Source organism: Ambystoma mexicanum, chromosome 2p (genome assembly GCF_040938575.1).
Source record: "Ambystoma mexicanum isolate Mex_15411 chromosome 2p, UKY_AmexF1_1, whole genome shotgun sequence".
Taxonomy (NCBI): Eukaryota; Metazoa; Chordata; class Amphibia; order Caudata; family Ambystomatidae; genus Ambystoma; species Ambystoma mexicanum.
In genome coordinates, this window is record NC_090923.1 from 408,807,972 (window position 1) to 408,821,138 (window position 13,167).

Genomic DNA, 13,167 nt, shown 5'->3' on the forward strand with positions numbered 1-13,167 from the left:
GGGCAAAACCGCTCCGTGGGGAGCTATCTTTGAGCGAGCACACACCCCACCGGTCTCCGGTGGGGGCCTCACACTCTTTACACTCCCTTTTCACGCTGCTTGTGGTCGTCTGTCCCTGTGGTGGGGAGGTGGCGGCGATGTGTGTCAAATTGTGATCGGATGAGGGTCCAGGCTAGGCCCCCGGGGCTGCTAGTTAGATACTATCGGCCATGTTTACTTCAGAGTTTGTTTCCAGACGGGCACTCGCCTTGGGAAGGAGCCCAGGGGCTCCTGCCTGGGCCTCTCACCAGCCGTGTCCCGCTGTTGTCCAATGTCCACCGCTCTGATGGCCCTCGCCAGGGTCCGTTGGACGGGGCCTCGGCGCCCCTGTTGCTCAACTCCATGTTCGGGAGCCCGGGTCAAGCGGGCAGCCTCTCCTTTGGTGGGTCCGGGGCCGTGGCTCGAGTCGCAGCCACCTGGGGCTTCCGCTCCGTGCTGGTACCGTTCTCCTGTGCCGCGGGGCCCCGCCGGTGGAGTCCCCGTCGGAGCGCTGGCGTGCTCTGTGACCAGGGCAGGGTGGAGAGGTCAGGCGCGCTTGCAGGCCTCAACGGCTACCACGCACCACGACTCCGCATGCAGCTCCGGAGACGGGGCGGGGCCTCTCGTGGATTCTCTCGCTGGGCCGCAAGGCCTCGTTCTCGGGCACCTGAGGGTCTTATGGCGTCGCTCATTCGCCCAGGGGGGTCCCCTGGGGTTCACCACCACTGAGAACCGCAGATATTTCGTGAGGGGGTTGCGGGGGGGCTCAATCCCTCAGCACGGCCCAGTTTCGGCGGGAGCAGCGTCTTCAGGCAGCCATCGCCTGTGCGCCCCCTGGTGGCCTCCTCACAGAGACCTTCTTAACGGATGGTTGCTTCACCCGTTTCATTCATGGGGTAGCCTATAAACTGTGTGTGGCGATTCTCAACTAGATACACCTTAATAACATCTGCTAATTCCAAAAAAGCACTACAATGATGGTGCCCAGCGTTGCTCCCTACATCACAAAAACACATTATAAACAGCTATTAGTAATGCTGTTAATTCAATCATCAAAGCAACAAACACATACATTGTATGTACAGCTGGTAAGATAGCTCAGCGAGTTAAGCGCTCGCTGCTGCGATCTGAGCGTTATCTGCAGGTTGCAGGTTCGACTCCTGGCAAGGCCAATTCAGCCTTTCATCCTTCCGAGGTCGGTAAATGAGTACCAATTTCGGTTGGGTGAAATTGTATGTAAATATGTGCTCTGTAAAGCGCTTTGGATTAAGGCGCTATATAAATAACACATCATTACCATTATCATTAAGTGCATAAGCCATCTATGGCGGTATTATATAAGATCTTATTTCCGAATCAGTCTCATAAGCCAGATAAAGTTAATTCTTCAAAAAGTCCTGAGAAAACACAAAGCCAGAAATGCTCAGTTAACAATCCAAAAGAACTTGGATCTTAAATAAACAGTACCATCTCACAGTTTTCAGGTAAACAAATCATAACGTGAGGCACTTATTTCTTGGATACTTCATAGATCCCACATCTCTCGGTATTGGAAAGCTGGCAACCTCTGATATCCCTTCATCAAATCTCAGTCGACTTACTTGAGCTCTCACCTCCGGAAATCACTGGGGGTCATTACGAGTTTGGAGGCAGCCATGGCGCTATTAGAGCCATGGCTGCCTCCAAACACGGGTTCGGTCCGGTCTCACTGAATGGGGACTTACCGCGACATTCCGACCTATGCGGACCCGGTAAGTCCCCATTCAGTAAACCATTCCCCATTCCCATTTGAGCCCCATAGGGCCCAATGGGAATGGGGAAGGGGCTAATAACGGGCCCGCAAATTGCTGGCCCGTTATTAGATCCAAGGTGCCTTAACGGGTCCCGCAAAGAACGGCTGGTCAGACCAGCCGTTCCTGCTGGGACACGCTAAGGGACCTCGGAATAGGGCGGTAAGGGTTTACCGGCACCGGCATCCTTACCTGTGCTGGTAAACCCTTACCGCCCAACTTGTAATGACCCCCACTGCGTTATTTCTCGAATTTGTGCCGGTCAGTCGTGCATCCTGTGTAGCATTCGTCCCTGACTACAACATAACGACAAGCACTCAATCAGTATAGAGATAGATTCCCATCCTTTGATCAACAACATAATTTTTGTAGATCTAATGTGTGGACATCAGCATTCTGCAGCGTCAAGCGCTCTGCTGTCAATTACAAATGTACTCTTAATTATTAACTCTGTCTAAAGCAACAATCACAGCGTTATATGTTTGGCACAATCAACAACGAACACAGATCTTCTACACTCACCTACAATTGCCTGTATGAGCTCAAACACCAGGGTGATGGTATAACGGCTACAACCGTGATAACTAAGTCTAGCACCATAGCTGTCTTTATGGACTCTGCACAAATCTCGTGCACTTACCTCTGTAGTTATCAGTGTTCTCACGGTTGGCCATCTTAACCTACTCACTCTAACCTAGAATACCCTAGAAACTAAATTCGAGATTCACCTCTGGTCTTTGAGAATGAACTACATAACTTACTGAATGGTGTGTAACTTCACAGACTCAAATGGTTAGGACACCAATTTTTTCTCGCTGTTTCCTCAAAGAATAGTCTGCAGCGAATATTAATGATGTATGAACAATTGTTATGCGCTGTGTCATCGTATTAGATCCCAGGCAATTATCTTGTTAGTCCAATTCCATGGCTCCTAGTCAGGAATATAAGACATGTATCCATCATGGAAAGTGCCATTTTGCTAAACTCAGAATTGATTTTCAGTAAAATTGTAAATTTCAGTTCCTCAGTCATGGCCAGCTTTAAAGTGGGTCTCTTCCTGTGGCCACAAGTTAGATAGTGTCTCTCGGGTAAATCAAATGCACTTCTTGAAATTCCAATCTTTGCTGTGAAGGTCAACAGTGATGAGATAGGCCAGGAGGGTCTCTAGGCTCCTGGTGACGTGCTACGATGCGTTCCTGTCTCATGAGCCTGATCTTTTTACCCAAGCCTATTTCACTGTTCTCCTTAGGAAGAGACCCAGTGGGGAAAATAATGTTATCCAATCAAGAAGGGATGTTCCTAAAAGACTGATTGACACTGGGGACAGACCCAGCTAAAGTTTTTTAAAAACCTTTCTGAAGTAGGAAGCCATTGTTTTGGTTAATCTGACCGTTACATTTAATACATTTCAAACCCGATTCACGGGTTGCGTCCTCTGGGGAATCCACTTAGCTTCATGTGACGTACATTTGGCTTCTTGACACCACCCATCTGAAATATCCAACTGTGTACATATAGTGGCTCTAGTACTATTAAGGTGTTGTGCACATGTGCTATTAATAAAATTAATAAATCTTGGAAGGTTGTGTAGTAGTGTCAAACTCCCCACTGCAAAAAATGGAGGCATGTTCAATATTACACACTTCCTTAGAATCTTTCTTGTCTTTAGAAAAACACTTACTTTTGTCCTTACATGTTACATCACTTTTGGTTGTATTTTTCTTCAAATACTCGCTATAGAATCTAAATATAAGTATAACCTCCATGCAAATCGGAGGACACTGTCACCATCATATAATAATTCAAGACACATCATCCTGCCTTGCAATACTATATCTAACATCGCAGTACGGTATACAATGAGTACTAAGTTTGTCTGAATAGTAGTCTAGGTAATTCGCTCAGATCTCAAGGACTTTCTCCTTGCTGTCTTAGTTTGAAAGGTATTCATTACACACTAACTAGATTACCCAAACCCTTCATCCAGTCCTCTGTCACAAGGAGAGATTTTTGGCCTACCAATTATTCTGAATGACACGCTTCCCAATCGAGATGGCTTTTTTTCATCTATAGGACATGTTCAAACTAAATGTTGTGGTTCTTGGAATGTCATTGTACGAGCAGAGACTCACATATTGTCAGATGTGCTGACTGATACAGCCCAGAGTTTTGTAATTTTAGGACCGCTGTAGAGCATGTGTGTGCAGGAACATCTGTCTGCATTACACCTCCAGCACTGGTTGTATGGTAGTAATTTCATTTTAAACATTTTCTAATGTGTCCATAGAATTTACAATGCGAGCTGAAATACCACTCTCAGAACTCTGCCACACCTTGTTTATACATGTTATATAGACGCTGATATGTTCCGCATGAGACAGGAGGCAAAGTCACCATCCTCACTCTTCAGACTTTAAATACCCTGATGGTCTTCAGTTAAATTTGTAATCATTGTTCACAATAATTTCAGAGATTGACATATGTTTTGTTCTCAACAGCATAGGAAGTCTGTTGTGAAGATGATCATTAAGGTGTGAGAATAACAACTGTTGAATGAGGTGTAAGAATGATGACTGAGGATCAGGAATAACAACTGAAGGATAGGAATGACGAATGAGGGGTAGGAATGATTACTGAGAGATAGAAACGAAGACTGATTATTAGGAATGATTACTGAACTGAGTAAGATAACTTAAGCCTTGTGACAACTGATGCATAATTTGTGAACAGGAAAAATAAGATATGAGGTGTGAGGACTGCAACTAATTACTATGGAGTAGGAATGAGGAATTACGTGAGGAGGATGAATGATAATATGCTGAAATGTACAGTGGTAGGGAGGTGCGAGAAGCAGGAAGAAGACTGAGGAGTGAGAATGACAAATAGGAGGAAGAAGTAGAAGTGACAGTACATGTAAGTGCAAATTACAATGTGTGCATGGAAAGAGGAGCGGGGAACCGGCCACCTATTGGGGGTGGGACATGGGGGAATGAGGTACCACCACAGACATCTCTAATTGTTCACTTCCTTCCACTGAGTCCTCGTCTTTGCTATTCCATTTCCAGCATGAGCTGACTTTGAAAAGAAAATGTCTGCCACCTGGGGGCTCTGTGCGGCTGCATGAGGGCTCCCCTTGGCACTTTTGCACGCCCTGCACGAGACGCGTTTTCAGGATTGGTATATATTGAGCTGTTGCACCCATGACCTTAGATAATTTGTTCTGTACACTCAGTACACTTTGGAAACATCACCTTTTTTTTTTACTTTGCCTCATGCCAAACCGTGGGAAGGCCTTGTGCTTCAAGCCCCGTTTGGAATGTGAGAGTCAGATGTACGTCTCAGACCCTTACAGGATTTTTCTGTATTGCTGAGGTTGAGGGCCACGATCCGCAAGATACCATGTCATGCCACCCTATGCATCTGAAGGCCCTTGGGGAGCATGCCTCTACATTTTTCACCTAAAGCATGTATGAGGACCCCTTCCAATTCTCTGGGCACGCAAACCAGGGAGGTGTTGGTGGACGAACGAATGGAGGAACATTCCTTTGTCTGAATGAAGTAGAAGCACAGGAAGAGGTGCTGCTCTCCGAGTGGGTCTTCTAAGCATTACTCTTCTTCTTCTTCTAAGACGTGGAGTCGACACTCTGGATAATTCTCATAGGATTTGGATCTGACACCTCGGGTACTATTCCGCATTTGGGTGAGTCCTTTGCCCCGGTTTCTCTTATCCCAGTGTTTTTTGGCAATATTGACACCGGCACCTCACATGAGTACTCTGTGCTCCCAATTTCCTTCCCTTCTTACCTGGAACCTCTTCACTCTTGTGGGTGTTGGCGACTTCCCGGAGGAGGTCTCTGGAGAGAGAGAGGTGCTGATGGGGTTGGAGGCCAGTGGCCTGACACTTCACAGAGCTGGATATCTTGCTGGCACCAACTCCGGCAGACCTCACACTTCTTTTCAAATGGTGATAGCTGAAGTAGTGGAAGCACTTGCTTTGTATGCAGCCACCAAGCCCAAAGTTCAGTCTGAGTTGGCCAATATTCTGGATGATTGTCCTCAACGTGGGACTCTGCTTCCTTTCGATCTGGTAGGAGAGTCTCCTATGTGGGTGACCTGAGAAAAGCTGTCATTGATCCTGGCAGTGGACTGCAACCTTGCAAATAAGCATCATCCACACATTTGAATCCAGGCTGTCTCTCCATGCATGTGTCACCAGATATTTTGTTTGTGCAGGCTTCCACAGCATGCCTGAAAATGACCCCCTTCCCCTTGTTGCCGCCAGACGGGGAGTGCAAGAGGCTGGACACCTGGGAATGCAGAGTGTATGCGCTGGGCAGCCTAGCACCATGGGTTATTAATGTGCCCTCTGCCCTGGTAAAATATTAATTTCAGATTTGTAGTGTCACTTCCAGTGTAGCAGAAAACCTGACTCTAGAGGAGGGGGGGGGCATTAAGGCCTTGTTGAAGGACAACAGGGAGGCAGCATTCCAAGCATTGCAGTCTGGTGTGGCACGGCCATCTTCATGGCCCTGCCAAGAGGGCAGGAGGCAGCTCACTCCCCAACATATTGTTACTGCTCAATTTTCCAGATTTTTAGAAACCAATTGCTTTCTTCACTCATTTCAATGTGGCTTTCACTGTCGTATGGGCATCAAGTCTGTTGTGATTTCTACCTTGGATGACATTGCCTCATTTCAGGACCACAGAGGGGTAAGAGTTTTGATTTCCTTGACCTATCTGCAGCTTTTTATACCATTGATCACGTAATTCTAATACAAAGTTTGGAGAGAATTGGGTGTGCAGGTTACCTGCTCCAATGGACCAGACTATTTTTGTCTGACACGCGGGGTCCCCCTGGGCTCTGCACTGTACCCGTTTTTGTTTAAGTTGTCTCTGTGACCGCTGGTTGACCTTATTGCTGAGCATGGCATACGCTTTTACAGCTACGCAGATGAAACGCAGATGATTTTTCATTTAAATACCCCAGGGTCTGATCCCCCTGCAAAACTGCAGAACTGTTTGAATATCTCTGTTCCAAGCTGACTCTATATAAACTGCATAACCCTGCTGTTCTCATCTGCTTAGACCATGTTTTCCAAACCCCTTTCTGCAATTTGTTCTGTATATCCCTTCTCAGTTTTCTGTGTGCTTTGGGGCCCATGGGCGAGTAGCGCTATATAAGTACTATAAATAAATAAATACAACACCCCTTTAAGGTACCGGCACGGGGGCAGGCTCAGACCAACCCTTTCTTGCCTCGCTTGATGGCAATGGTGCCGCCACTGAGAGAAGCAGCAGAACTGCAGCGGGGAGCAGGCATACCCGCACAGAGGGCCACAATAGGAAGCGGATCAGGCCGAGTGAGCTGCCTGGCCCAGCATAGCAGCCGCGGCAACACCGGAGCGACAACATCAACATGCACATCAGCACAGAATGTGCCAAATGCTGCAACACCGCCACTGCGTAGAGTGATGCCGCAGAGGCTTCCTGGCCCAGCATGGCATCCTTGAATCCAGTGTGGCTCCAGCATAAAGCCTCTTACTGGAATTTAGGACTGCAACCCACTAAACCACCAGGGAGTTTATCATTTAAGGGCTTCCAGCTAGAATAGGATACACCAGTTTCCTATGAGTATTACAGCACCCATGTTGGAAATTCAGTCAGCAACATGGTGGGAAAGGGACGGTTGAAGGGGCGGGGCTTACAAGCCCTTTTGAAGCCTCTAAGCCCTTCTCCTGTGACACACTTGGAAGCCAGGTAAGTGAATTGGACAGAGTAAGTAACCAATCCTGGGAGTATGTGGGGGTATTCGGTTCATTGGATGAGGATAGGAGGTGGTGGAGGATGTCCGAGAGATTGGTGGAAGGGAATGCAAGTGAAGTACAGAGGTTATTGGAGAGAGGGGTCTGTTGATGATTGTACATGAGAGTAAGGAATGAGTGAACTAACTATATAGAAGTAGAGAGGATGTAGTAGTGAGAGTACGAGATTAGCTATCAGAGGGAGTAAGACTAGAGGGGGGAGAGGTAGTAGAGTAGTATAGAGTAGGAGTGGTAGTAATGAAGAGGTAGCAGCAGTAGAGTGAGAGAAATAGTAATGAGAGGTGTTAGTAGAGAGGTGGTAGTAGCAAGTGTGGGTAAGGGTTCCCTGCACTTCCCGTAACGGTAATGGTGTGGATTTGTGATATAGGTCCATAATCCACATGGTTTACCAGTGTTTGCCAGTGTGACTCTTCAATGGCATGACGTTTACCAGTGTTTGCCAGTGTGACTCTTCAATGGCATGACGTCGGCCCTTCAAGCCATATGAGAGAAGTGCTATGATACTAATCCAGGGTGGAGCAAAGCTTATGTCGGCCCCTGTTAGTTTAGCATTCGGTGCCTTTGTGTAAGTGTTGGTCCAATAATGGGATGTTTCTTATTGAATCTAGGCAATTTAGCTGGAAGAATTGCCAGTACCTGCTACGGATTGAAGAGTTGTATTGCGACCAGTTCCATAGCACGCCACCTCTTGGCCCTTGTCAAAATAGTTTTGAAAGAATTGAAAGCATAGGCAGAGCGTAATGCAAAAATCTGTGCATGTACTAAATGTTGACGTTTCATTTGCTTTTGAGAATCAGAACAGATGAAAATGAGTTACCTGGTGGATTCCTAACTTTGTCATGAATTGCATGATACAGAGTGTTTTTTTAAATCCTTTTGATTTGATCTATGGTTTGCGGATCTTTTAGAATTCGAACATTTAAAAGCAGCTCCATATTTTTCTCCCAAAATTAAGTTCAGCACACTTTAGGAAACGACTACGCAAATGGCTTGATACTAATTGATGATAGCTGGCTTGTCTTTTATTTGCAAACAGGGAGATTTTGATGTACATATACAAAAGAAAACATTGTGTTTGCAGAAAAGGGAAGAATGGAGTGTGGTTAAAATGAGTCCTTGCCTTTAATGAAATAATCATGATAGCCGATAGGGTTCCACAGAGCCCTGACTAGCGTGTCTGCTAATTGCAAACAGGAAGATCGTGTTGTAAAATATTAAAACAAGTACAACGATTGTGTTAGCAAAAAAGACCTGTGGTCAATGTGAAAGTCCTAGGCCGTTAATGAAATAATCATTATAGATTATGACTTCTTCAAATCCGCTCTGAAAAGACTGAAGATCGTCTGTGTGCCCTGCAAATGAATTGCCCTGTATTATAGGGATAGAGGAATTAGCAAGGATGGGTGTTTTACAGTCCTTTTTAAAGTTAGGGCCACCTAGAACCATCTGTAGAGATTATGTAAAAATGGGTTAAGTGTACGTACCTGTGTCATCCTATTTATGTACCTGCAAAAACATTGAGAGAGGCAAATGATTGGGCACCTGTGTGGCTAGGGCACTGAACCTCCAATGCATGCTCTCTTTGCTTGTAGGAAGTTGAAGGAACACAATTTTCCCTTTTGGATCACAGATGTAAGGGATGGCAAAAAGGGTATCCAGTCAATATATCTAAAACATTACAGAGTGGTACATTTCAGAGTGGACCATTATACCAAAACATACAGCAAACATCAATTAAATAAATAAAGGGTAAAGGGGTTAAAATGGTGTGGGTTGGGGTGGTGGTATACCGGTAAAAAAACAGGGTAACTAGAAGGGGTACCCCACATTTTCTTAAAAAACATTCAGTGTTTTTCGGTATTTTGTCTGCAATGAAATTTACCACTCAGTAATCGTGGTTGGTAAAATCACATATAACCGAAAAATGTCGTTCAAGTTCTTCCTATCCTAACTGAGCCTCTTATGTCATTGCACATGTTTTTAAACCCTTTGAGTTACTGTTAAAAGTGCAAGAGTCTCACTTAAGGTGGCATTGTGGCGGTAATTGATACATTATGTAGGGAAAAATCAATGGATGCATTTTATATTCATTCAAAATATGTCATTTGTGTGACACTTTGGGTAAGTTGTTAGACTGTAAAATATACTTATGTGGGTGTAAAAACGGCCAGTTGTGATATTTTAAGAACATGTAAACTAATGAAAATGTTCATTCAAGTAGCAGTAGCTAGCCTTCGACTATACTCATCACAAACCTATGAAAGGTCATCGTTTATTAACCACCAAATAGAAACATAATAAACTAATGTTCAGACAATTGACGTCTGAAGAGAACAAAATAGCAGCATGTTTTCCTCAGCTAGGGAAAGGGAAAACATATCCCAAAAGACAGAGGTTGGAAAATGAAGAGGGGTGAGGGAGGGGGGAGTTGTGTGGGTTTGGTTGAGGGAGTAGCTGATACACAGCAGTATTAAAACTCGCAATACTTGACCTAGCCATACGCAATGGTTCCTATAATTCTGCTTCATTTTTGCAGAGATTGGTTAAATGTCTTCAGTCCACCCATTACTGAGCCAAGCCAGCAGTCAGCGGGGCACGTGGATTTGACAACCCGGAAACAATCCCATCAAAGTGACAACACTCCAGGTAGGTGAGGAGGACGCAGACACGTGTTTATTATGAACTCCTGTTAATAAATGCATGCACGTGCAGCGGGATTGTGCGGTGTCGCGACTCGCAGTCCACATCAAAGGCGTTGTCGTTTCAGTTGCAATTCTCCATAGAATACAGCGTGTTCTTCCATTTTTCCTTTTGTGCTGAGAATTCAAAGTGAGAGCCCATAAATCTCCGGTGTGTATTTTGGCTACCTCAGGGATGAAGATGTCACAATGATTTAGTATCCAAAACACATTATGCCCCTTAAATTGGGGATCCTTTCAGAGGTGTTCATTTGTAATTGTTTATGACAGCCAGCCCGAACTTTGCTGTCAACAGGGGACCTTGATGTGAAGAATTGCAGAACATCGTGTGATAAGTGCCCCGAATATTCTAAATACAGGAGGCTGTCATCTTCAGCCAGCGCAGTATTGGATAACTGCTTTGGAGGGTACCTGAGTAAATGCAGACAAATGGTGCCCCAGACTTGATGTGAAAAGAAATGTGCTTGCTTACCATGCAGTGCCTCACATACCATAAATCTCGCCGGGCCTCTGTTAAATATAATTTCAATTAAATGTTCTCCTGCTGACTTTCCCTTTCTGAAAGTTTGCTTCTCCCATTCTGCGTCATTAGTTAAGAGTGTGAACCAAAGAGTAAGCACGAGAACAGCCAGGCCCCAAACAGAGCAGACTTAGCATCTTTTAGTGCCCGGGATGCTCTTTCAGATTGCCATTACTCAGTTTAATTGACTATGTGACATAGAAGCAGTGTGGAGCTGCTTAACCCAGCGTGTACAGATATTAAGATGTTGGTGCGCCAGGATTTTTAATTATACGCTCCTTGTTTTAAAATATTGAGTGTGGCTGAAATTGTATTTTTTTTATTTGCTTAGAAATCACCAGTGTAACATTTTCATTATTACTTAAACTATTAAAATAATTCATGTTGTCAAGTCCATTCATTGTCCTTACACAGTTACATCATCTGCTTGTGATCAGAACCCTGGGCTGTCTACATCGCAACTGGTCAACAAAACTGCATTGTACAGTTAACTTCCTATATCTTTCCCTGGTTATTTCCAAAGGGAGCTCTGAGTTCTTACTTTGGAGCCTAAGTGAATGCTTTTAATAATGCACTCAGGGTGGTGGGAGGGAAAAGGGCCAAACGACAATAACATAGCTAAGAGAGTTGACTCTCGGTTTAGAGATATGTGTGCAACTGCAGTCAGCGCTTCGAATCTCTGCATGGCTGCTCGGACCACATCCTTCTTGAGTTGCGTGATGTGTGTTGCTATGCTCAATTTGGATTAAATAACTAAAATACACATGTAAGTTCTATGCTTCACCTGTGTGTCAATGTCTGTTCTTTCCCTTGTCTCCTCCCTCTGGTTTACCCACGTTTCATGTTCTTGGTTGATGAGCTGTGAGCCTTAAGGCTCGTGGAGGACAAACCCCATCATGTTTCCCTTTTGGTCCTCTAGGTTCCTTTGGAAAGGGATAAGCAAACCTAACCAATTTTTCTCCAGGAGCGCTACCTCACCAGTATGGCTGTACGTACCCGTTTGGTCACAGTTTCTATTGTTTTAATGTTAATGTTAATGTTAAAGAACATGTGTACCGTGCACTATCACCACCGGAGTGGTCCCCTGGCGCTCTGGCAGCTCTGAAAGAGGAGGAGGGGAGGCAGGGGGGTTGAGTTAGTGGGAGGAAGCACGAAAAGTGCAAGATAGCAGTGATGTGCTGTTGGTGGCCTCAGCCCAGTGGGTCCGCTGGCTGGGACTAGGGTGTTTGCAGCCGGTAGTCGTCGTGTACTGTTGTGCAAGACTATAGGCCTCATTACACGGATGGCGGTGAACCATGGCGCTATCAGCCCCATGGTTCATGCCGGTAAAATACCGGCACTGCCTTGGTGGAAAGGGGAATTACCACCCTATTCCAAGGTTGGCGGGGCGGTAATTCCCCCTTCCACCATTGCCCTTCCCCATTCCCATTTTTGCCCCATAGGGCTGAATGGGAATGGGGAAGGCGCTAATTACGGTACCGCAAATAGCTCCCTGGTCCCTTTGCGGGTTGGTTTTTAACGCCTGCAAAAAGCAGGTGTTAAATTCCCCAACCCGCGAAGGGACCTCGTAGTAAGGCAGTAAGGATTTACCGGTAAACCCTTACCGCCATCCGTGTAATGAGGCCCTATGTGTGTTTGTGTTTTGTTGTTGCAATGTAGTTAAGTTTGTGCGGTTTGTTGTGCTGTAGGTTTTCGTTGTATTTGGTTTTGAGTTTGAGAGGTGTATGCAGAAAGGAAAATTGTTAGTAGGGTTGGTTAGTTTGCGTCTGTATCCTGAATTGAGGCGCTTGGCTTGCATAGTCTCCCCTGATGCGTCTCTGTCCTTCTCTGGGTCCGACTGGCATACAAGGTTCCTTACTCCTCTGGCCCCCACCTCTAACAAGCTCACTCATAGCTCCCATTATCCTCCCTCCGTACTCCTGTGGCCAGTGCACCTGCCAATGTCAACCTCTCAAGGTTCTCATTAGAGAATACAACACATTTATATATATATATGTCATTTAGTCATGGTTATGCCTGAGATTTCCAGAGGCAAGATGAACAGAGCACCATCTCTCACTTGAGTGAATCCACATATGACGTGAATGGACTTGTAAGTGGGAGTAATGAGGTGGGAAGTTCTGTATAAAAGCCTGACTTAAATGTTAACTCTCCTCTTTCTTCAAATTATTTAATGATATGTGTGCAAACACATTAGGGCTCATTACGAGTATGGTGGTAAGGCAACAAAGGGCCGGTATCGCTACTGGCACCGTTGGTACCGTACCGCCTTATTTGGGGTTCTGCTCGCGGGTGCTCTTGCAGCCACCAGATCTGAC

General features: G+C 45.5%; 1 protein-coding gene across 2 annotated transcripts in view; it reads left to right on the plus strand.

Annotated features, from left to right (window-relative positions):
• CFAP20DC (CFAP20 domain containing) overlaps positions 1–13,167 on the plus strand; it is a 2,832,435-nt gene that overhangs the window by 2,771,160 nt on the left and 48,108 nt on the right. For both annotated transcript variants that reach the window (XM_069643752.1, XM_069643753.1), the window contains exon 17: positions 10,167–10,276. In XM_069643752.1, the coding sequence (XP_069499853.1) occupies positions 10,167–10,276 (110 nt within the window). The remainder of the gene's footprint in view (positions 1–10,166; positions 10,277–13,167) is intronic.